A 20399-nucleotide genomic window follows, 5' to 3' on the forward strand; every position below is an offset into this window, starting at 1 on the left:
GTTTTTAGGGAGGCTCTGTTAGGTATGATGAAATCGCCGGCCATTAAGCGACTGAGCGCCATCTCCAGCCAGAAACCAGGGACAAAACTAAAATATTTATTACGTGATATTCCCTGTCCTCAGCCTTGAGGGGCTGCTCTGACCCTGAACTGCTCCTCTCCCCTCCCGCCTGGCCACCTCGTCATCGGCCCCTGGGCCCGCTCCCCAGGCTTTTGCCTGGGCAGCTCTTCATATTTCTTGATAGGCGATGTCTTCGTATCTCCAGACCCCTTCCAGCAACCACTTCCTCCAGGCAACCTGCCCTGCCAGACCCTCCTTGTGTGCTGCCTCTGGCTAGGGGTGCCCCATTCTACTTCCGGCTCCCCCACACTGGAGTCCCTTGAGGGCGATGCCTGGAACAGGAGTCTTGGAGCCCCCAGCCCCCAAGGCCAGGCCCTGACCATGTTTCCTGCGAGCCTTCCCAACTATCCACCTTTTGGGTCAGCTCCAGTGGTGGAAACTTTCCAGCCGGAGGAGGCCGCTTGTTTTGGAAAGTTCCTGGGGGAGCCGCCCCCGCCCGCCCGCCGGGTTCCCACGCTCCCTTATCACTGGGTGCTAGGGGGGCGCAGTGCTGTGCCTGCCCAGCTCCTCCCCAGCTGACCTCCTTGGCCCTGCCCCCTCCCCCTCCCCACCCCTCCTCACCCACCGAACACTGGCCCCCTCAAGCCTGGCCCTGCCAGCCCTCCTGCTACAGGTAGGGAAACCGAGGCCTCGCAGCGCCCCGCGCACCGTGTCAGCCGGGTCAGGAGGGCCTGGTGGGTACTACTGCTCTGGAAGGGGAAAGGCCGAGGCCGCCGGGGCGCCTGCCTGGCTCTGGAGTCAGAGTCCCGGCTCCGTCTGGGGCCGAGCCCCCACCGCAGCACCCCGGGCCATCTCCTCTCTGGTGCCTGGGCCTGGCCCGGCGCGCTCTCGCAGCCTTAATGTCCTCTTTTGTAAAAATGAGGAAAAGCGGCCGCGCGCCCTAACCGGCTGTGGCGCAAGGCGAATCCGCGCGCCCCGTGCTCGGGCCGGGGTCCGTGGCCCACGTGGCTGTCCGGGAGCCCCAGGGCAGTGATGGCCGGGTCTACGGGGCCTTGAACCCGAGTCCTCCGAATGCCCGGCGGGCGCGCCCCTCCTCCCCGCGCGCCCCTCCTCCCTGGCGCGGGTGGGGTGAGGGGCGGGGCGTGGGCGGGGCCGCGGCTCTTTTCTCTGGAGTTCGCGCGCCCCGAGCCCTCGCCGTTCGCCACAGTCCGAGTTGACTCCGCGCCGGTGAGTGCGGCCCCGGGCGTAGTGCGGGCTTCCGGGCGACCGTGGTCGGCTCGCTCCGCCGACTCGCGCGTCCCCGCTGACCTCCTGCCCAACCTGCGCCCCTAGCTCTCCCCGATGGAGGCCTCAGCCGAGTTCGTGGTCGAGAGCCCCGACGTGGTCTACGGCCCCGACGCCATCGAGGCTCAGTACGAGTACCGGACGACGTGCGTCAGCCGCGAGGATGGTGTCCTCAAGGTGGGCAAGGGACCGGGGTGGCGGGTAGGGACGGGAGTTACCTAAGGTCGGAGACCCTGTCCCTGCAGTGAGGGGGAAGGGCCTGTGGCCCCCGGCTCACGGCGCCGTCCGCCCCCAGGTGTACCCCACGTCCACGCGCTTCACCTTTCGGACCGCCCGGCAGGTGCCCCGGCTCGGGGTCATGCTCGTCGGCTGGGGCGGGAACAACGGCTCCACGCTCACCGCCGCCGTGCTGGCCAACCGGCTGCGCCTGTCCTGGCCCACGCGCACCGGCCGCAAGGTGGGGGGTCGGCTGGGGCCCGGCCGGCCTCTGTGCAGGGGGAGCGGGGGAGAGGGCCCTTAGGGGGCGGAGCTCTACGAAGGAGGGGACCTTCAGGGGGCGGGGCCTACGGTGCCGGCGGGCTCCCGGGGGTGGGGGGAACCTCCGAAGGGGAAGCGGCTTCTGCCGCGGGTTGGAGCACGGAGCTGCGGCGTCCAGAAGGCGGAGCCTGAGGCTGCCGGGCGGGGCCCTGGCCGGCTAGGGACTCACGCCACGCCCCGCCTCACTCCGCCCCGCCTGCCGCCCCCCAGGAGGCCAACTACTACGGCTCGCTGACGCAGGCGGGCACCGTTAGCCTGGGCTTGGACGCCGAGGGCCAGGAGGTGTTCGTGCCCTTCAGCGCACTGCTGCCCATGGTGGCACCCGACGACCTCGTGTTCGACGGTGGGCGGGGCCCTAGGCAGGGGGCTGGGGTGGGAGGCGGGGCCTGGAGGGGCCATGTTCAGGGCTGGGCTGAGCTTGGGGGTGTCCCCCTCCCCCGCCCCAGGCTGGGACATATCGTCGCTGAACCTGGCTGAGGCGATGAGGCGTGCACAGGTGCTGGACTGGGGGCTGCAGGAGCAACTGTGGCCACACTTGGAGGCTCTGCGCCCTCGGCCCTCCGTCTACATCCCCGAATTCATCGCAGCCAACCAGAGTGTGCGAGCTGACAATCTCATACTGGGCACGCGCGCACAGCAGGTGCGGCCCCGCCCCAAGCCCTTTATCCCTTGCCACTTGTTGCTCCCTGACATCGCCCACCACCCAACCCCCGTTCCCGTGTTACTGTCCATGTGTCTCCTCGCTCCCATCCTGCGGTTCCAGACCTCCCCAGGTCGAGGGGCCTGTACAACCTCCTTCCCTCCCTGCCCAGCTGGAGCAGATCCGTAGGGACATCCGTGACTTCCGATCCAGTGCTGGGCTAGACAAAGTCATCGTGCTGTGGACCGCAAACACGGAGCGCTTCTGCGAAGTCATCCCCGGCCTCAATGATACTGCTGAGAACCTGCTGCGTACCATCCAGGTGCGCGGCCCTCAGGGTTGGAGAGGGGTCAGGGCCAGCTCCAAAGGACCTCTCCGTGCTGACCACCCGCCTACGTCCACAGCTGGGCCTGGAGGTGTCGCCCTCCACTCTTTTTGCTGTGGCCAGCATCTTGGAGGGCTGTGCCTTCCTCAACGGGTCCCCGCAGAACACGCTGGTGCCTGGGGCGCTTGAGCTCGCCCGTCAGCGACGTGTCTTCGTGGGTGGAGATGACTTCAAGTCAGGCCAAACCAAGGTCAAGTCCGTGCTGGTGGACTTCCTTATTGGCTCTGGCCTCAAGGTGCGTGGGCCTGGGGGGTGCACTGCTCAGGAGGGGTGGGCCTGGACCCCATGTGCCAGGCTGGTGGGCAGCTGGGCTGGCATGCACTGCGGGGCCTGCAGCTGCCCCCGGGGCCCCTTGTTCCCGCAGACCATGTCCATCGTGAGCTACAACCACCTGGGCAACAATGACGGGCAGAACCTGTCGGCACCGCCGCAGTTCCGTTCCAAGGAGGTGTCCAAGAGCAGCGTGGTAGACGACATGGTGCAGAGCAACCCTGTGCTCTATGCACCCGGCGAGGAGCCCGACCACTGTGTGCGTGGGTCATAGGCCGTGGGGGGGTGGGGCACGGAGGCCAGGGGGCAGGGAAGGGCCCCTGACAGAGAAGGGCACGGACCCCCTGTGACCTCCTGCCACCCCCCAGGTGGTCATCAAGTACGTGCCATACGTGGGCGACAGCAAGCGTGCGTTGGATGAGTACACCTCGGAGCTGATGCTGGGCGGCACCAACACGCTGGTGCTGCACAACACCTGTGAGGTACGGGGCCTGCCGGGGCAGGAGTGGGGCTGCCCGCCGGCCCGGCCCACCTTCTGACCCACCGGCCCTGCAGGACTCCCTCCTGGCCGCACCCATCATGCTGGACCTGGTGCTGCTGACCGAGCTGTGCCAGCGCGTGAGCTTCTGCACCGATGCCGACCCAGAGCCGCAGGGCTTCCACTCCGTGCTGTCCCTGCTCAGCTTCCTATTCAAGGCGCCACTCGTGCCGCCGGGCAGCCCTGTGGTCAATGCCCTCTTCCGCCAGCGCAGCTGCATCGAGAATATCCTCAGGTGTGCCTCCAGCTGCGGGGTCCCCCTCCAAGCCCAAATGTCCACTGGCGGGCTATGCACAGGGACCCTAGGGACTGGAGACTGTGGGGTTGCTGGTCTCGGGTCTGGCCCAACTTAAGTCCCGACCTTTCCCCCAGGGCCTGTGTGGGGCTCCCCCCACAGAACCACATGCTTCTGGAGCACAAGATGGAGCGCCCTGGCCTCAAGCGAGTGGGGCCTATGGTTGCTGCCTGCCCTGTGCCCTGCAAGAAAGGACCAGCGCCAACTGCCCCCAATGGCTGTACGGGTGATGCCAATGGGCACTCGCAGGCTGAGGCACCCCAGATGCCCACCACTTAAGGCCATGGCCATCCTTCTCCCCCCAAACTGTTGCCTCTGTTGCCCCTCAGGACCCAACCCTTCCCAGACCCTAAAGACAATAAAACCAGTGCTACAATCAGCCCCAGCATCACCTGTGGGTTCTCACAGCACCTGCGTACGACCTAACCCTAACCACCCAACTCCAGCTCCATCTCCATTTTTCACATGGGAGACACACCTATCTACCCTTCAGAAACTGATGCCCCAACTCTTGAAACTTCTAGAACCCTGAGGCCTCTGTCTAACCCCATGATAGGAGATTGTGGCTGCAAGCCCAAGCAAAGAAATCTGAGACCAGATACCAAAAACCAAAACCAAGTTACATTTATTGATGGGGCCCACCCCTGCCATCCAGGGGGGAAGGAGGTCCCCAAGGAGCCCCCTGGGACAAAATAGAAATGGCGGGTAGGGCCTATAAGGAAAGAACGTCTCTGAGGTCCTTGCGTTTTTTTTTTTTGTTTGTTTGTTTGTTTTGTCTTTTTTTTTTTTTTTTTTTTTTTTTATAAAATGAGAGTCCTTCGTGCGGGGCCTCCCAGCTGTCCAATCCTTGAACTGGATGGAGTACAGTCACCCAAGGTGTGACCTCAGACCCTCACCCAGCAGACTGCCCGAGCCCCTGGACCTTGGTCCCAGGCAGGGGCACTGGGCAGAAGCCGAGGCCGGCAGTGGGCAAGGGGCTGCTGCCCCATCACACGCTCATGGTCATCCCGGGCGAGTACTGCGGAGAGACGAGGGGGTGGCGCGCGGAGGCGGGCTCAGCTCCGGCCTAGGCTGGGACCCGCCCCCCAGGGGAGAGTGGGGGGCGGGGCGGAGGGAGGGGAAGAGACAGGTGGTGATGCATGGGGAGGCCGCCCTGGGGTGCGGGTCCCAGAGTGGGGTTGGGACTGGGGGCGGGCTGGTGAGATTAGGGCGGGAGTGGGGGGGGTAGGGGGGAGAGGGAGGGGAAGGATGCCGCGGCCGCCCCCCCACCTGGCCCGCCGCGGTCACGGTCTTGCTCTGGCCCCCCGGCCGCCCCGCCGGGGCCTGCCCGCCAGGCCCCTCCGGCCCGACGCCGCCGCGGGGGGGGAGTCGACGCAGTCGCTTACGCTTTCGCTCGGGAACGGGTGCAGGAAGGTCCCGGCGGCCGCCATCTCACCGTCGTCCCGCGGGGTGCCCGGGGCGTTGCTCAGGCCGGCCACGGCGCCGGGGGAGCTCTGGGGGCGGCTGTGGTCAGCGCAGTACTCCCCGCCCCGCGGGGCAGGCCCTGCCCACCCCTGCTCGGCCCAACCCGGACTAGGCCTCACAGCCCTAGCCAAGCTCGCACCCCTGCACCCCAGAAGCCCCAGGCCCCGCCCCACGCAGGAGCGCGGCTCCTCACCTTCGGCAACCCGTCCATATCGCCCGAGCCTGCGGACGACACACCGTGGACCGCAGCTCAGATGCGCCTGCGCCAGGCCCATACCAACACCCTCCCCTCCCCCAGCCCCAGGGTCACCCGTACCTCCCCGAACTTGTCCCGCCCTGTCCCTAGGACTTTGCCCACTGGTGCACCGCTGGGGGTCCCAGATGGAGGGTCCAGACGGGGGTCAGTGATGGCACACTGGGTTTAGTTATTGGAACCTCCTCCCCTACCCCCAATCGCGGCCCCTCCACCAGGGACACCACCAGAGAAACCAGGGAGACGGGCAGGACCAACCACCAGGGGGCGCAAAAGGCCCGTGAGGTAGCGGTGTTGGGGCATGGGGGGGGCGGGTGTCTGCGGACGCCCACTCACCCAGGGATCCATTCACGTGGTGAGGCTCCATCGCACTCATGGCCGCCATGGGGCCCTCTGGACCAGGACCGAGCGGGAACTGCGGGCGGAGGGGCAGCGTGGGACTCGAGTCACCCCATCCCCCGCAGGGCCACCGCCTTCCGCTGCCCCCACCCTGTAACCCCTACTCACATTAGCCCTGCCGGCACCCGGGCCAATGGGGTTCATGATAGTGTACATGTTCTCGCTGGAGTTGGTAGAGTCTAGGGAAGATATTGGTGCATGAGGTGATGGGGGGCGGTGAGGGTTTCTCCAGGCAAGCACACCCCTCCCTGGACCCCACCCAGGCTGTAGTACCTCCAGGACTGGGCATGATGGGTGTTCCAGGGGGCCCACCTCCTCCTGGGGGTCCCTGCACAAGGAAGGAGACAGAGCAGGTGAGAAAGAGCCCCCATCTGCCACCCAGCACCCCTGCCCCCTGGCTCAAGTGGCCCAGCCACAGCCTCACTCACCGAGTAGCTGCCGGGGGAGGAGGAGGAATAGGGAATCTGGGGAGAGCGGCAGCCATGAGCAGTCGGCCCACTGCACCCCCACCCTGATGACCCATCCCCCACCCTCCCCTGGCCGGCCAGCCTGCCACTCACCGAGTTTCCACTGGGGCTAGCCCACGGGCCTCGCACTCCAGGGCCCCTGGAAGAAACAGTGGGTGGACCCTGGGGTGGGGCCAGGTGGTGCACAGCCCCCACTACACACTCTGTGACATTCCCCCCCACCCCATGTACCCTTCAAACAGGCCCGCAGAGCAGCAGACACTGGCTGAGATGGTAATGCATCCCTGGATGGATTCTGGTCAACCTGCAAATCCCATCCTATCACTCACTGGCCTTTGGGCCTCAGTTTCCCCACCCAACAGCACAGTAAACCAGCAGAACTGTAGTGCAGACTGAGTCTGCCTCAGCAGAGCGAGCCTACGAAGCTGAATGGTGGCCCACATGGGCACACTCCAGGGGTCTCTCTCCGGGCCTTACATGTTCATGGTGGGCAGGCCTGGGCCGGCGAGGGAGTTGGGTGGGGGCCGCATGCCACCTCCATAACTCTGGAAAAGCAAAAGGGCTGTGAGTGCAGGCCAAGGTGTTGGGGGAAGCCCCTGACGTGCACCTCCTCTCCTGGACCCAGCCCTCACCTGGGGTCCAACGCTGGCCATGCCCCGTGGAGGTGTCACTCTCTGCATCGGGCCCATGCTTGGATGCCCTGAGGCGGGGACAGAAGGAAGAGGGCTCAGGCCAGTAACACTCCCCCGTGCGCACATGGGTTGGATGGGGGCGGTTCTGCACCAGGAGGTGGCAGGGACATGGAGGTTGGAGCTGGGGTCCTACTGGGTGGGGAGCGGCAGCAGCTGGAGCTTCTGTACTCACCCTGAGCTCTCGGGGAGGGTTCCATGGTGCCAGGGAGGAGGGGCTGGGAGCCAGGGAGGCCCACAGGAGGCTGCGGAGGGGGTGTGGCAGCACTGAGAGTGGGTACCCCCACCCTGGCCCAACTCCTGCCCCCCCTCCCCTCATCCCTCTCTCACCTGACTCGGCATCCGCAGGGTGGGCCGGGGGCCCCCTGGGAACCGCGGTGACATGAAGGGCTGGAAGAGGTGGGCCGGGGATCAGCACCTCCCACCACCCACTCACCCCCCAAAGCTACCCCGTCCCTGCGGCGCCCGGGCCCCCAGCCTGGACAGCCCCCTCCTCCAGGACCAGCCAGCAAACCGCAGCCAGCCAGTGCCTGGTGCATGAGTGCGGTGGGGCCAGGGGGCTCGAGTTGCTGGGATGTGCGTGTGTGGAGGGACAGGGCGTCATAGATCCTTACCTGAACATGAGGCCCCATCATGGGGGCGTTGGGGTTGTGGGGGGGCTGCTGGGAGCCGAGGGGGCCCTAGGAGGACAGAACCAGGTGGGTTGGGAGGAGCGAGGTCCACTGAAGCTTCACTGTTTTCTCTTTGGCCCTGCTGGGCCTGGCCATAGAGGGTGGCCGTGAAGGCGGGCACCGTGGAGGTGAGGGTGGGCCTGCCCTGCACTTCCCGGAGTGGAAAACGGGGTTTGGGGTGAGGGACTCTAGGGGACCAGTCATGGGCAAGCTGCATGGCTCCGAGAGCCATGCTCTGAGGCCCTTAGCAACCAAGCACGCACAGGCCAACCACATGGAGACCCGGCAGGAGGCCCTCTCCTGCCGCAGGCCCAGCCCAAACAGCCCACCCTGCCGGCGCCACTGAGACCAGCAAGCAAATAATCCACCTACCCACCTGGCGGGGCCTCTCCCCACATAGCACTCACCCACCCCCATCATCGCCCACACCTGTCACCCTCCAACACATGCCCACTTGAGTTGGAGTGGGGGGTGGGGCACCAGTCCTGGCTGTACCTGGAAGAATCCGGGTGCCATGGGGCCCGCTGCCATTGCGTCATTGGGGGCCATGCTCCCCATCACAGGACTGGGAGCCGCTACAGCGCTCTGTGAGGGGTGGGAGGAGACCAGGGAGACCAGGTCAGGTCACTTCCTACTTCAGTGTCCCCTCCTCTCGGCAAGCAGCCCACTCCACAGAACAAGGGACCTGGCCCATGTGATCCTCTGCCCCTGTGAGGATGCCTGCAGGCTTCTCTGGATGAAGGAAGAGCAGCCTCCCGGCTCTGTCCTGGTTTTAGAAACCCTAACTCAGCCTCCTCCTGAGATGTGCTGTGTGGACACAGGCTGTGTCCCTCTGCTGTACCCAAGACACTGGAGGTAATCGAGACCCTGCCAGGCACAGTCCACAGCCCAGGAAGGAGGCCAGAGACCTGAGGATCCCACCCTCAAGGAGTCAGTCCCAAGCCAGAGGATTCTGGGGGTCTGAAAATGCCAGGCCTCCAGTGAGCATGTGCTTCCTGCATCCGGCACAGGCTTGTTCTTTCCATCGGAACCTCACCTTAGACTAGTGAGAGCATTGTCCCGGATTCCAGGCCCATCCCAACAGGCCCTATGTCCTCCTGGCTGGAAAGGCAGGTTAGCTGGACTCCCAGTTGGACACAAGACACCCCAAACACACAAAAATCAATTGGCAGCTTCAAGAGGAAACTCCCTCCCAGAGGGCTCCTCCCTAGAGCTGCTGTGCAGACCACTCCTCCTCCTCGTCCAGTAGGGAGTGGAAGGAAGAGCAGGACTACTGGGGTGGGGTCTCCAGGCTCCCAACCTCTCTTCAGTTGGAGGAGGGGAGAAGACCGGGTGCTAGTCAGGGGAGTTCCCATGTCAGCAGAGGGTGGAGATGCTGGTGGCAGGCCAGAGCTGGCAGGGGGACAGGCTGACAGGCCACTTCCTCTGGTAGGTTCCAAGTCCCAGACCTGTCTGCCTTTGGGAACAGAGCAGGGAGGAGGGAAATGGAGGCCTAGTCTACAGCACAGAGGGGACACATCAAAGGATAGGGAAGGAGGACAACTCTGCAAGGACTGAGTAAAGAGAGTACTTCCTTGGGGGCCCCTTGACTCTTAACTGTCTGGACCATCTACCCCCACTCCACCCCTGACAGGATTCAAGAGGAAGGGTATGGTCTGTGTGGGTCACTGCTATCCCTGGGACTGGCACAGGCTATCACCCAGGGATGCTCAGGAATTTGCGAAACTGTAGCCACTTAGGCTCAGAGAAGTTAAGCATTTTGCCCACAGTCACACAGCATTTCCTAGCCCACAGAAGTGGGGAGAGGGTCCCTTGGCTAGGTCAGAGCAGGACCCCTGAAGACATACCCTTCCCCTTGGGTACTGCAAGCTGCCTCCTCTTCCTGCCCCTTCTCAAAGATCAGCCTCTGAAGGACTCCTGCCCAGGCCCCAACCTGGGCCGGAGGCTTGGGCAGGCACCTCCCAAGGCCTACAGTGATTGAAAACATTCCCAGGGCCCAGCACCAACATTTTGAAAGTCCAAGAGACCCTAAGAGTAAGGGATAGGGACGCCTGGGTGGCTCAGCGGTTGAGTGCCTGCCTTTGGCCCAGGGCATGATCTTGGGGTCCCGGGATTGAGTCCCGCATCAGGCTCCCTGCATTGAGCCTGCTTCTCCCTCCGCTTGTGTCTCTGCCTCTCTCTGTGTGTCTCTCAAGAATAAATAAAATCTTGAAAAAAAAAAAAAAAAGAGTAGGGGATAAAGCTCTCACCCTGCCCCCTCCAAACTGCCAGGTTCCCCCTACCTCCATCTCATCCCCTCAACAGACACACAGCCTGACACCTAGAGCAGCTATTCGTGCCTGCCTCAGTGGCTGGAGGAGGTACTTCTGAGCTCTCGGTCTGTCCACTCCCCCCAACCTACCGCAGGGAGGGTGGGAGAGGAGTCCCCCCGCCCCTTTCAAGCCACAACAGGCGCCAAAGCATTTCCTGGTGGGGAGGGGGGCAGCTGCTCTCTGGGTTGCCTACAAGGTGTGGGGGCAGGGAGAAGATAAGGCACCCCTCAGCCTCTGCAGCTCCCCAACTCTAGGCCCAGAAGGGTTAATACCCGGCGGGCGCACCCTCCCTGGCGGGTGGCCCGAGCTAGACCCCCCACGTCAATCATCCACCCGGAGACGCCCTGGCCCCTCCCGCGTTGCTATGACGACGGGTTGGGCGCCCGAGCGTTTCCTGGAGACGCTGAGGTCGGCTGTGGAGCCAGGAGGGGCAAACTGAGCCCCCACTCCGAGGCCTTCCCCCCCTACACCCACAGGCGAGGCAAGCACGGCGCTCCCCCCACGTCAGAGCAGCTGCCGGGCAGGATGTGCGCCCGCAGCCTCAGGGAACCCGTCATCCTGGGGCCAGGGCCCTCCCCCCCCCACCCCCGCCCCCAACGCCTGCTGGGCCCACACCGGCTCCCCGATGCACTCCGCTGCCATGGTAACCGGCGCGCTCTCGGGAAGCGCGCCCCCGTCAATGTGAAGAACTCAGCGCTCGCCTTCCTGCCCTCCCCAGAGGGGCCCCGAGAGGCCGCTAGAGGCCGCGGCAGGGGTGGGGAGGGAAGGGGGCGCTGCACAGGCTGGGAGGGGCTAAGGCTTGACTGGGAGTGAGTACCCATGCGGAGTCACTCCGCACGCATGCAGCTCCAGACACCCCTGGAGCCGCAGTTCTGGCAGGAGAGGGACAGAGGGATGGCACACGGGCAGTGGGACCCGACAGGGACCAACAGTGTGTCCCCGGCAACCCTGCACAGCGTACATTTGCAGAGGGACTGAAACCCCGAAAACCCAGCTCTTGCGAGCTGCACCCCAGCTCTACAGAGGCCTTCCCTTGCAGGGTGGGGGAGCCTTAGGTGGGGAGGCGGTGCGTGACCTTGGCCAACTGCAGAGTGAGATGGGGACAGCCAAGCCCGGGAAGCCTGAGGGGGCCCAGCGGGGTGCAGACAAAAAACGCCAGCTGTAGGAGAGTGGGTGCACCAGGGGGAGGGGAACTCCTGGAGAGCTGCACCACCCCTGGACTCCAGCTGAGCTGCTGCTTTCCCCCACCACCTCAGTGAGCCCAGAGCCCCCAAGCCCTTCCTGTCCAGCCAGAGACTTCTCTGAGAAGCCAGGGGGCCAAGCCCCACAGCCAGGACCAGGAGGATAAAGGCAGGGGCGGCCATCTGCTCCCCTGACAAGATGCCACCAGCCCTTTCATGTTATCCTCTCTCCTCTCCAGACAGGCCCCTGACTTCCAGTCATCTTTGGCCAAACTGAGGCCAAAGAGGTAGGGGTCAACAGCCCGTCACCAAAGTCAGGAAGTGTGCCCAGGGCTGGGCCTCTATTGCTCAAGGGTACACCTGCCAGTTAGCCAACCTCCCCCTACCACCCCCCCACCCCACCCCACTCCACCCCCGCCTGGGTCAGAAAGGCTGGAGTAGGAGGGGACTCGCAGTGGTGGCCCCAACCCCCAACACATACACCCAGCTGGGCAGATGGGAAGGTAGGAGTTCCTGGTTCCCCCAGGGATTCAGATGAAGAGGAGGAGAGGTGGGGGCTGGCCTCAGGAAGGTGCAGGGAAGAGGGGGGAGCGGGCCTGTGGCTCAGGAGTTGGGTGCAATGGAAGGAGCCTCCCCCACCCTGTGAGTGATCCTAGACTGAGTAGAGGGCACAGGGACTCCCTAGAAGTGGCCAACATCCTAGATCAAACCTCAATGCCAGACCCACCTGCCCACCCAAGCCAGCCTCAGGCCATGCAGGCCCCCAAGGCCACAGGCCCAGAAACCGGCCCATGCCCATGAGCCCTGGGCCGGATCCCTGGGGCAGGGACTCACGTAGTCCTGGAAGGCCTTGGCCTCATTTGAGTGCTCACACGCCTCTCTGCGGTCGGGTGCTGCACAGTACAAGTCCCAGAACACGCTGTGGGCGGCAGGGGTGGGGGGACGATGGTTTCCCCATGCGTCCCCACCCAGCCCCCCTCCATGGCCCACCCTGGCCAGCCCCACACGCACCACCACCAGGAATGCAGGAAGCCTGGGGGCTCCCCCAGCGTAATGTTCTTCTCCCATCGGATCTGCAGGGGAAAGGCAATACAGTGAGGGGGACCGTTGCCTGGCCCTGCCTGACCTCTTCCAACCTGAAGCAGCTCCAGCCCAGCCTGGCGCCTGGGGAGCAGGGAACCAATAGCCTGAGCAAGGGTGCTGGGCGGGGGATAACTGGGTAAAGGGTGGAGAAGTAGGCACAGATCCTTGGATGCCTAGACAGATGCCCCAACACCAGCCCATGGGCCCTGACCCGGCCCAGCCCTCAGTTCCCTGGGCCAGCAGAGGGACAACGCAACCCCACCACTGGAGCCCCAATGGGAAGAAGGTGGAGAGGACGCCAGGTATGGGGAGTAAGGAAGGGCCCAGCTGGGGCAGGGGGAGCTCTGCCTGGCAAGGCTGGCTTACCTCAGACAGAAAGGTCTGGGCTGACTTCTGGGCACCGACGTGCAGCAGGTACTCGTACACATAGAGCGCCAACCTGCAGGCAGGCAGGGTGGGGGCTGGCTCAGGCTCTCCAGAGCCTGCAGCCATCCCTGCAGCCCCTCTCCAAGAGTCCCTGGGAGAGGCCTCCATAAGCCCTTTGTGATACCAACCCCAGCCTCACTCACTGCCCCCCACTGGTTCCCCAACCCCCCACATCTCTCCCACCCTGATATGATGGCTTCACCAGTTGCTGACTCGCCAACTCCTACATATCCATCAATACCCAGCCTGCAGGCCCTTCCTCTAGGCAGCACTCCCAACAGTCCCTGCCCTGACTTGTAAGCCAAATTCTGCTCAGTTCAACAACTCGTGGACCAAGTCCTGGCCCCATTCTGCCAATGATGAGACCCCAGAATAGCCTCTGTCCCTGGGAGGTCTTCTGGCCAGAAGACAGACTCTTGGATGTCACTCCAGACTGGGCCCTGGATGGGATCTCTCAGTGGGTACCCTAGACCATGTGGCCAGGGCTCAATACCTAATTTCCTTCCAGTCTTGTCTGCTAGGGAAAGAAAGGGACCTTCTAGCCTGAAGTCTTCCTCCTCCAGGTGTCCCTGGACCCCCACTCTTTCTCAAGATCAGCACCCATCCACCACTGGTCGCCATGACCTATCTATACCAGCCCTCCAGGGGGAGTCTGGAGAAGTAAGGGTAGGTGAGGGACAGGGGGGCCTGCAGTGCCACTCGGCTGCCATGGCACTACTTCGTGGAAACACAGTGCCCAGTACTCCTGGATGCACCAACTTGGCTGCTGCAGGCCCCAAGAACACAGGCCACCTTCCAACCAGCAGTGTCCTCCGCAGGCCACAAAGGGAGGCCGGCCCCTCTACACCACCTTCAGAGCCTCTGCATCCTCAGCCCCCATGCCCCCTCTCATCAGTCTTCTCTACCAGCAAGCAGAGAAATAACTTCCTACCTCCTGGGGTCACCCATTTCCCATCCATCCATTTCACAGTTACCAGCCCCTTCCAGTGCTATCTAGGCCCTAGGTAGGGGCTGGGGGAGGGTTGGGTCTAGATCCAAGACTGGGGTGGGGGGGCTCCCCAAGGGCTGGCCTGAGCTGGAAGCCCTTTCAGTACGCCTCCCTGCTCAGCTGGCTACCCTTCCCTGGCTGAGGGCCCCATCCTAAAATAACCCGGCTTTGACTCATGTTCCTGTTCTCTCCCACCTTCCCAGCCAGACTTCTTGATCCTCACATACCCGCCCCCTATCAGATCACCTCCATTCTGCAGCTCCTCTCAGACCTCACTGAGGCAGTTCCAGCCATTCTGTCCTGGCCCCTGCACCCTGCTCCACCCCATGGGTTCTGTCCTTACACTGGATCCCCTTCCTTCACCCATCCATTTTCATTCATTCAACATTAGCCCAGCACCTCTTTGTGCAGTGAACACAAAAGATGCTTGTACCCCTGGAGGCTCCCTGCTTGCAGGGAGACAGGGAAGCAATAGTAGGAAGCAGCTGAGTTCCCTGGTGGGCTGGAAGGTAGTCTGTGCTAGGGAAGGACAAGAGGCGGGCATCGGAGGGACTGGGCAGGACAGCTGTCCCACCTCACACCACACCAAAGGAGTTGTGACAGCCCCCAACAGGGACAGGGTATACAGGGGTATAGCCCACGGTGGACACGCTGCTCCAAGTGTGGGTCTTCCTGAAGACTGGCTGTGGATTCCGCCAAGTCATCACACCCCTCTCAGCCTTTCCAGCCCCGTGACCTCCAGGTTTACCTCCTTTACCTGTCCAACTCACTCCTATCATTCTCTTCCTTCCCAGATGCTTCCTGAGCCTTTGAGTAGTCTGCATATGCCAGCCCCACATCCATCAAAGAAGGAACAAACTCGAAAAGCCAATGGGCTGGAGCAGAGCCAACAGGCACAGGCCTGCCCACCAACCCAGGCAAGGAGAGAGGCTGAGAGAGGTCTGGCCAGGCCCTCACTCATATTGGGGGTCACTGCAGGAAGCAGGAAAGTCTGGGGGTGAGATGCTTGGAGTTAAGGGAGCGAGATGGGACGGGGATCCAGGTAGGTAGGGGTAAGAATAGGGACAGGGAGGCTGCAGTCTTGCCCTGGGGGCATTCTGGCTCAAAGAGCTTGGACACTGCCAGCCATCAGGTCCTCCCACATCTCCCCTTTGCCCCCCCCTCCCCCGATTGTTCAGTGGTGGTATCTGACCCAGGATGCAGGTCTAGGACCCTAGCCCTGCCTGCTCCCCTCACCCCTCCACTAGCTCAGCCCTTAGGCCTTCACTTCTCTAGGTGGCCTCCTTTCCCTTTTAATGACATCTGTATGCAGCTGCCCATGGGATGCACCAGCCTGGCCCCCCCAACCTAGGGGTTCACAAGACATCTAATGGCCCAGCCTTAATAGGCTCCCCACCCAGGTTTTTCATTTCCCACCTCCCCTGCCCCCAATCCCCCAAGACCTGACTTGGGTAGTCTGGCCTTGACTCATAAAGGTACACAGGTTTGTGAATATGCACCCATCCATCCCTCTGAGCTCACTGCACTTACAGAATTTAGGGAAAAAAACTTAAGGAAAATGCTCTCTCTTCTACTTTGGAGCCTTCTTCCCACCTCCTCTACCACACTTGGTCCAGGCCACTACCACCTCTTACCTGGATTTCTACAGGGCTCCGCCAAGGGCTGCTTCCTCCCCAGCCCAGCCTCTAGAGTCTACACACACACCCTATAGCACTCCTCCTTCATTCCCTCCAATGCCCCAACACATGCACACTGGGCATCCTTGACCCCAGGGCCATTGCACATGGTGTCCCCCCAGCTGGGGCACTTCCACCTAGAGACCTATATGGTTCAAATATCACCTGTCACAGTCTTCTCTGTCACACCTAACCTCCTTCTTCCCCATCCACCCCCCAATCAACTTATTTATCTCCTTCTGACACATCTCTCTGCTCAATGCCTGTAGCTCCTTCTGGAATATAGCTTTGGGAGGGCAGGGACTTGGTGTCTTTCATTCACTACTGAGCTTACATACAACAGAGCCCAGGGCATTCTGGGCCCCTAGCTACCCCAAATGAATGAATAAACCAACACTGGGACTCCTTCCTGCAACGTCAGGAGGATTAACACAGGCAGTCTGGTAAGCACCAATAAAAGTTAGCTTAGTATTTTGATGTTAAAGGATTTGGGGTTTTATCCCCAAAGCAAAGAGAAGCCAGAGAAGATTTTAAGTTTTTCTGATTTCTCTTATGTGTTCGTACTTTAATTTTTACCAGGATAGAGTCTCAGGGAAGAATTGTGAGCTATTTTTGAGTGAAAAATTCTGAAGCCTGGACATCTGGCCATGTTGTTTTGAGACCTTCCAGGTACTACCTCATGCAGGGCTTCCAGCTTGAGGTGTCACCGTCCAGGCCCTGATCTCAGTTACAGGGAAGGGCCTGGGCCCTGGATCCAAATCCTGGCATCCCCATCCCTAACCAGGTTGGCAAATGACCTGCAGAACAAAGAGCGTGCTCACGGGAGGGGTTTCTGCTGTAGGGGGGCAGGTGGATGGAAGGAACAAGTGACCTAGAGGATATGGAGTCCCCAGACCCCAAGTGCTCACAGGAAGAAATGCACATGGGGCTGTTCAGGTGACATGCTGGTATGTCAGAGGCTTGTAGACTACAATACGGCACCACCACTGTAATCACAAAGAACTGTGGTAGGTAATGGATGCTCTGAGCACAGCACAGCATCCTCCTCCCCATTAAAGCCCCTGGACTTGCTGCTGGGGGCTGGGAGAAACCCCCTATCAGAGCTTTGTATCACTCCTCCACAGAGGATTGCTCCAGCCCACACATTTTTCACCCTTCCCCCCACCCCCCAAGGCCAGGCCTTCAGGTATCTCTCACCAGGGTGGTGACCACCCTCCTCACCATCTGCCCGGCAGCCTCCATGCTTGTTACAGCCCTTCTCTCAGCCAGTGGCCAGGGTGATGATCCTCACAAATTCCACCTCTCTCTTCCTCCTCCTCCTGTTCCTTCCCTCTTCTTGGAAGCTCCCCTGTGTCCACTGGCTCTGCTTAGCCTCTGGGACTTAGTTCCTTTCTCAAGAACCTCTTGCCCATCTGCCCTTCAAACAAGGCTGCACACAGCCACACCTGGAAGCCCCGCAAGAGCCAGAGCAAACACAAGGTGATTCCCTCATCTGCTGGGCTAAGGAAGAAACTATCCGCGGTCACATGCCCCATCTCAAAACCAATCCCAGGAACAAACACAAGACACCCAGTGACAGCAACCATGGTTGTCATTAACGGAACGGCAGCACTTCACGTTGGCAGAACCTCTGGGGCCACAGGGGAAGGATATAAAGGGGACAAAGGGGCCTTCGACTATCCCAGCCACCTTCGTCCCCTTATTTAAAAAGCCCTGAAACCAAGGACCAAATGCAGTGCTAGTTAGTTCTGGGTGATAGGTGTCCTCCAGGCTGCCCTGTAGGCTGGGAGTGTTTATTATTGGATCCACCATCCACACACCCAGCAGGTACTCAGTCCATTTCTGGGGCAGGCTGTCCCAGACCTAGAGTAGAGATGAGCAAGAAGTGGGCTCAGGACAGGGACCTGAGAGGGAAGAAGAGGAGGAGGAGGCAGGTCTGTGAGCAGGGAAGAAAAACACAGAAGCAGAGAGCTCAGGACCTGAGCAATGTAACCCCCCCACACACACGCCCATTTCACGGAGGAGGAAACCGAGGCCCAGAGGCAGGAAGTGGCTGGGGTGGTGGCTGCCTATGTGGGGTGCTCTACCTGTAGCCTTTCACCCAGTCCTTGTGAGAATCCTCCAAGGCCGGTTGTCCGTATCTCAGAAACCAATGCTCAAAGCAACCCACGGACCTCTTCAGTATGCCCACCCCCATCTCCGCCTTCTGAGAGAGCTCTCCGGTTCCCCAGACCCTGAAACCTCAGCAGATCGCTTCCTCCCCAGGGCCCGGGTACCCCCGAGTATTGAAAGAGGGGACGTGGCCATCTGGTGTCCTCCAAACTTTCTTTAGCACCAGGACCCTATCTCCAAACCAAGGCTTAGAGGGGACCCTCTATAAGAAATGGACGAGCACAGGACAAATCTGGCCATCAAAGGGACTGGGAATGAGACACGATGGGGCCTTTAAACTCCGCGTGAGGTGTTTTCGCAGATCCCGGGGTCCTCCCACTGGGAGCCCCACCCAGCTGCCCTGCGCGCGGAGCTGAGGCTAGCACCCTTCAGGCCCTCTCCTCTCCAGCTCTTCCTGACAGGCAGGGGTCCCCGACTGGTCAGCCTCGCCCGCCCCGGAAACTTCCCTGGAGAATGTGGGAAACCGCTCAGTGCGCGACCTCGCGCGCACGCGCGACCGCAAACTCGCGCATCCAAGTCTCGACCGTCGGGGAGGTCCCGCTCGGGTCTCTCGCGCCCCCGCAAATGTCGCGACCCCTTGAGCCACTCGGGTCTCCCTAGCCCTCGAGTTTCACGCGCCCACTCAAATCTCGCAAACCTCGGGTCTCCCGCGCCCCTTCAACTCTCACGACCTCTGGGCTCTCGCGCACCCCCCCAAACCTCACGACTCCTTGCGCCCCTCAAGCTCCCGAAGTCTGACGCGCCCCTCAAATCTCGCGAACTCTTAAGCTCCTCACACCCCTCAGATCTAGCGCACTCCCACACATGTCGCGACCCCTCGAGCTCCCTCGGGCTCGCGCGCCCCTCAAATCTCGCGCCCCTCGGGTCTCGCGCGCCTCCGTAAATCTCGCGACCCCTCGAGCGCTCGGGCCCCGCACGCCCTGCCCCCGCGCCCACGTGCCCCGCGCGGTGCCCGCCGGCACTGGGGCCCACGGAAGCTGCGCGGCCGCCGAGCCCCGCCCCCGGCTCCCGCGGCCTCGGCCCACCGACTCACTTCTCGCGGGCCTGGCTGTCGGAGGGCACGGCCGAGCCCTTGCCCCCCTTGGCGTACATGCTGCTCCGAGCCGCCGCCACCGCCGCCGCCGGGGCCCACACCTGTCAGGCGGCACCGCGGGCCGCGCTAGCGGTCGCCATAGCTACCCCGCGCCCCGGGCCTCACCGCCCCGAGCCCCGCGCGGGCACCGCGGGCATCGTCCGCGCGGGGGAGCTCCAGACGGCCAAGGCGGCGGCGGCGGCAGCGGCGGCAGCTCCAGCTTCAGCTCCAGCCACGGGTTTTATTTTCTTCCTCTCTTCCCTCAGCGCGGGCTGTTCCGGGAAGCGCGCGCCCCCTCCTCCCGCCGCGCGCGCCCCCGCCCGCCGCCTCCCTGCCGCCCGCGGGCGCCGCTCTTAAAGGGGCGATGGCGGGCGCGCGGATGGGTCCCGCTGTGGGGACCGTGGGCCGGGCGCGCACGCGCAGTGCCTGCCGCGGTGGGAGGGGCGCGGGGACACACACGCAGGCACGGGTGGGGACGGCCACCTGGGGACACACAGCAGGATACAGTTGATCACGGCTACACACACACTCCCCAGTTAGGACCAGCTGCCCAAATTGTACACCCAGGAACACAGCCACACACAGTTGCAGCTACAGTCTCGGACAGCGGACTCCACACACATAAATCCACATAGCTACTTGAACAACCAGTGAGAGTTCCATAAAGCAAAAAGCGGGGTGTATCACCCCGCAGCAGAACTACCCGACCCAACACACACACACACACACACACACACAGCTTGAGAGAGAACTACCGCACATACAGCTCACTCAGGGACACACCGTCATACACACAGACGTATACACAGTGGCTCGCAGAACAACAAAACACACCGACCACCATCACATAGACCTATAACCGCAGAGAGACACACGTAAGCTCAGCTGTGCTATAGCTTCCAACAAGCTGTGGAAAGAGCCCATGCAGCTACTTGCAGTCACCCTGGGGCACACCATGGCAGCCTGAACAGGGCTCCACACACAGCCCTGGGGTCTCACAGTGCCATAAATGTGTCAGTGTCACACAGTCACATGGCCTGTAGATACAGCTACACACACACACAACACACATATGCAACACAAAGACAACCACACAGGGAGTTCCTGGGATACCTGGGCCCCTCCCTGGGAGCCACCCTGCACTGCCCCACAGTCACACCCTGTGTCAATAGTAGTCGGTGGGTGATTGTTGACTGGGTCATTCCTGCTGCCACTTCTTGACTTCTGTGCTGCCACCTGTAAATTGGGTGCAGCCCACATTTAATCACCCCTCTGAAGGAGTCAAGACTGCAGGCAGTGGGTAACTCATTTCTCCTCCTGGGGTCCTTCTTCCAGGGAGTGTGAGATGGGGCAGACACTGAAGTAAGTGTTCCCGGGAGGGGTGGAGGAGGCCTGTGCACTGGACCTACTGGCAACCAGTAGGGAGAAGCAGTCCAGTTGTGACTCCAGGTCTGGATGTTTCTGTGAATATTTGCCATAGGTGTTCTTTTTTCCTGTACATGACTGCAAGTGTGTGTGTGTGTGTGTGTGTGTGTCT

The 20399-nt window shown here is 62.2% G+C and overlaps 2 protein-coding genes across 25 annotated transcripts; one reads left to right on the forward strand and one right to left on the reverse strand.

The window, feature by feature from the left end:
• The first annotated feature begins 712 nt into the window (after positions 1-712).
• Positions 713-4388, forward strand: ISYNA1 (inositol-3-phosphate synthase 1). 2 transcript variants are annotated; one of them, XM_077859354.1, is made up of 11 exons: positions 713-733; positions 1393-1521; positions 1640-1801; positions 2092-2224; positions 2328-2521; positions 2694-2843; positions 2926-3141; positions 3271-3435; positions 3545-3658; positions 3732-3949; positions 4087-4388. In XM_077859354.1, the coding sequence occupies exons 2-11, from the start codon at positions 1402-1404 to the stop codon at positions 4286-4288; spliced, it is 1674 nt and encodes a 557-aa protein (XP_077715480.1). In that variant the 5' UTR covers positions 713-733; positions 1393-1401; the 3' UTR covers positions 4289-4388. The 2 variants fall into 2 exon arrangements, with proteins under 2 accessions (XP_077715480.1, XP_077715479.1); XM_077859353.1 differs by lacking the exon at positions 713-733 and adding an exon at positions 1150-1287.
• A 220-nt stretch (positions 4389-4608) lies between these two features.
• SSBP4 (single stranded DNA binding protein 4) lies at positions 4609-19227 on the reverse strand. Of its 23 annotated transcripts, none has more exons than XM_077859369.1 (18): positions 18824-18982; positions 12895-12967; positions 12457-12518; positions 12280-12364; positions 8448-8537; positions 7896-7961; positions 7612-7671; positions 7457-7526; positions 7225-7292; positions 7070-7137; positions 6686-6731; positions 6554-6589; positions 6399-6453; positions 6234-6304; positions 6063-6141; positions 5667-5695; positions 5395-5502; positions 4609-5027 (listed from the first exon to the last, which is right to left on the reverse strand). In XM_077859369.1, exons 1-18 carry the CDS (start codon positions 18880-18882, stop codon positions 4998-5000), a joined length of 1155 nt encoding a protein of 384 aa, XP_077715495.1. In that variant the 5' UTR covers positions 18883-18982; the 3' UTR covers positions 4609-4997. The 23 variants fall into 23 exon arrangements, with proteins under 23 accessions (XP_077715495.1, XP_077715482.1, XP_077715490.1 ...); XM_077859356.1 differs by lacking the exon at positions 18824-18982 and adding an exon at positions 17706-18123 and having other exon boundaries at positions 5279-5502; XM_077859364.1 differs by lacking the exon at positions 18824-18982 and adding an exon at positions 17706-18119.
• Positions 19228-20399: the final 1172 nt, after the last annotated feature.

The sequence above is a fragment of the Canis aureus genome, chromosome 19 (genome assembly GCF_053574225.1).
Source record: "Canis aureus isolate CA01 chromosome 19, VMU_Caureus_v.1.0, whole genome shotgun sequence".
Taxonomy (NCBI): domain Eukaryota; kingdom Metazoa; phylum Chordata; class Mammalia; order Carnivora; family Canidae; genus Canis; species Canis aureus.

Excerpts from the sequence above, each read along its gene's own strand:
- ISYNA1 (XM_077859354.1), top strand. The coding sequence starts at position 1,402 with ATGGAGGCCTCAGCCGAGTTCGTGGTCGAGAGCCCCGACGTGGTCTAC. Across the intron at positions 1,802-2,091 it reads CCACGCGCACCGGCCGCAAG|GAGGCCAACTACTACGGCTC; the intron begins GTGGGGGGTCGG and ends GCCGCCCCCCAG. Across the intron at positions 2,844-2,925 it reads ACCTGCTGCGTACCATCCAG|CTGGGCCTGGAGGTGTCGCC; the intron begins GTGCGCGGCCCT and ends CTACGTCCACAG.
- SSBP4 (XM_077859355.1), bottom strand. The coding sequence starts at position 17,815 with ATGGGGGTGGGCATACTGAAGAGGTCCGTGGGTTGCTTTGAGCATTGG. Across the intron at positions 7,527-7,611 it reads CCCTGCGGATGCCGAGTCAG|CCTCCTGTGGGCCTCCCTGG; the intron begins GTGAGAGAGGGA and ends CCCCCTCCGCAG. Across the intron at positions 6,305-6,398 it reads CATCATGCCCAGTCCTGGAG|ACTCTACCAACTCCAGCGAG; the intron begins GTACTACAGCCT and ends TATCTTCCCTAG.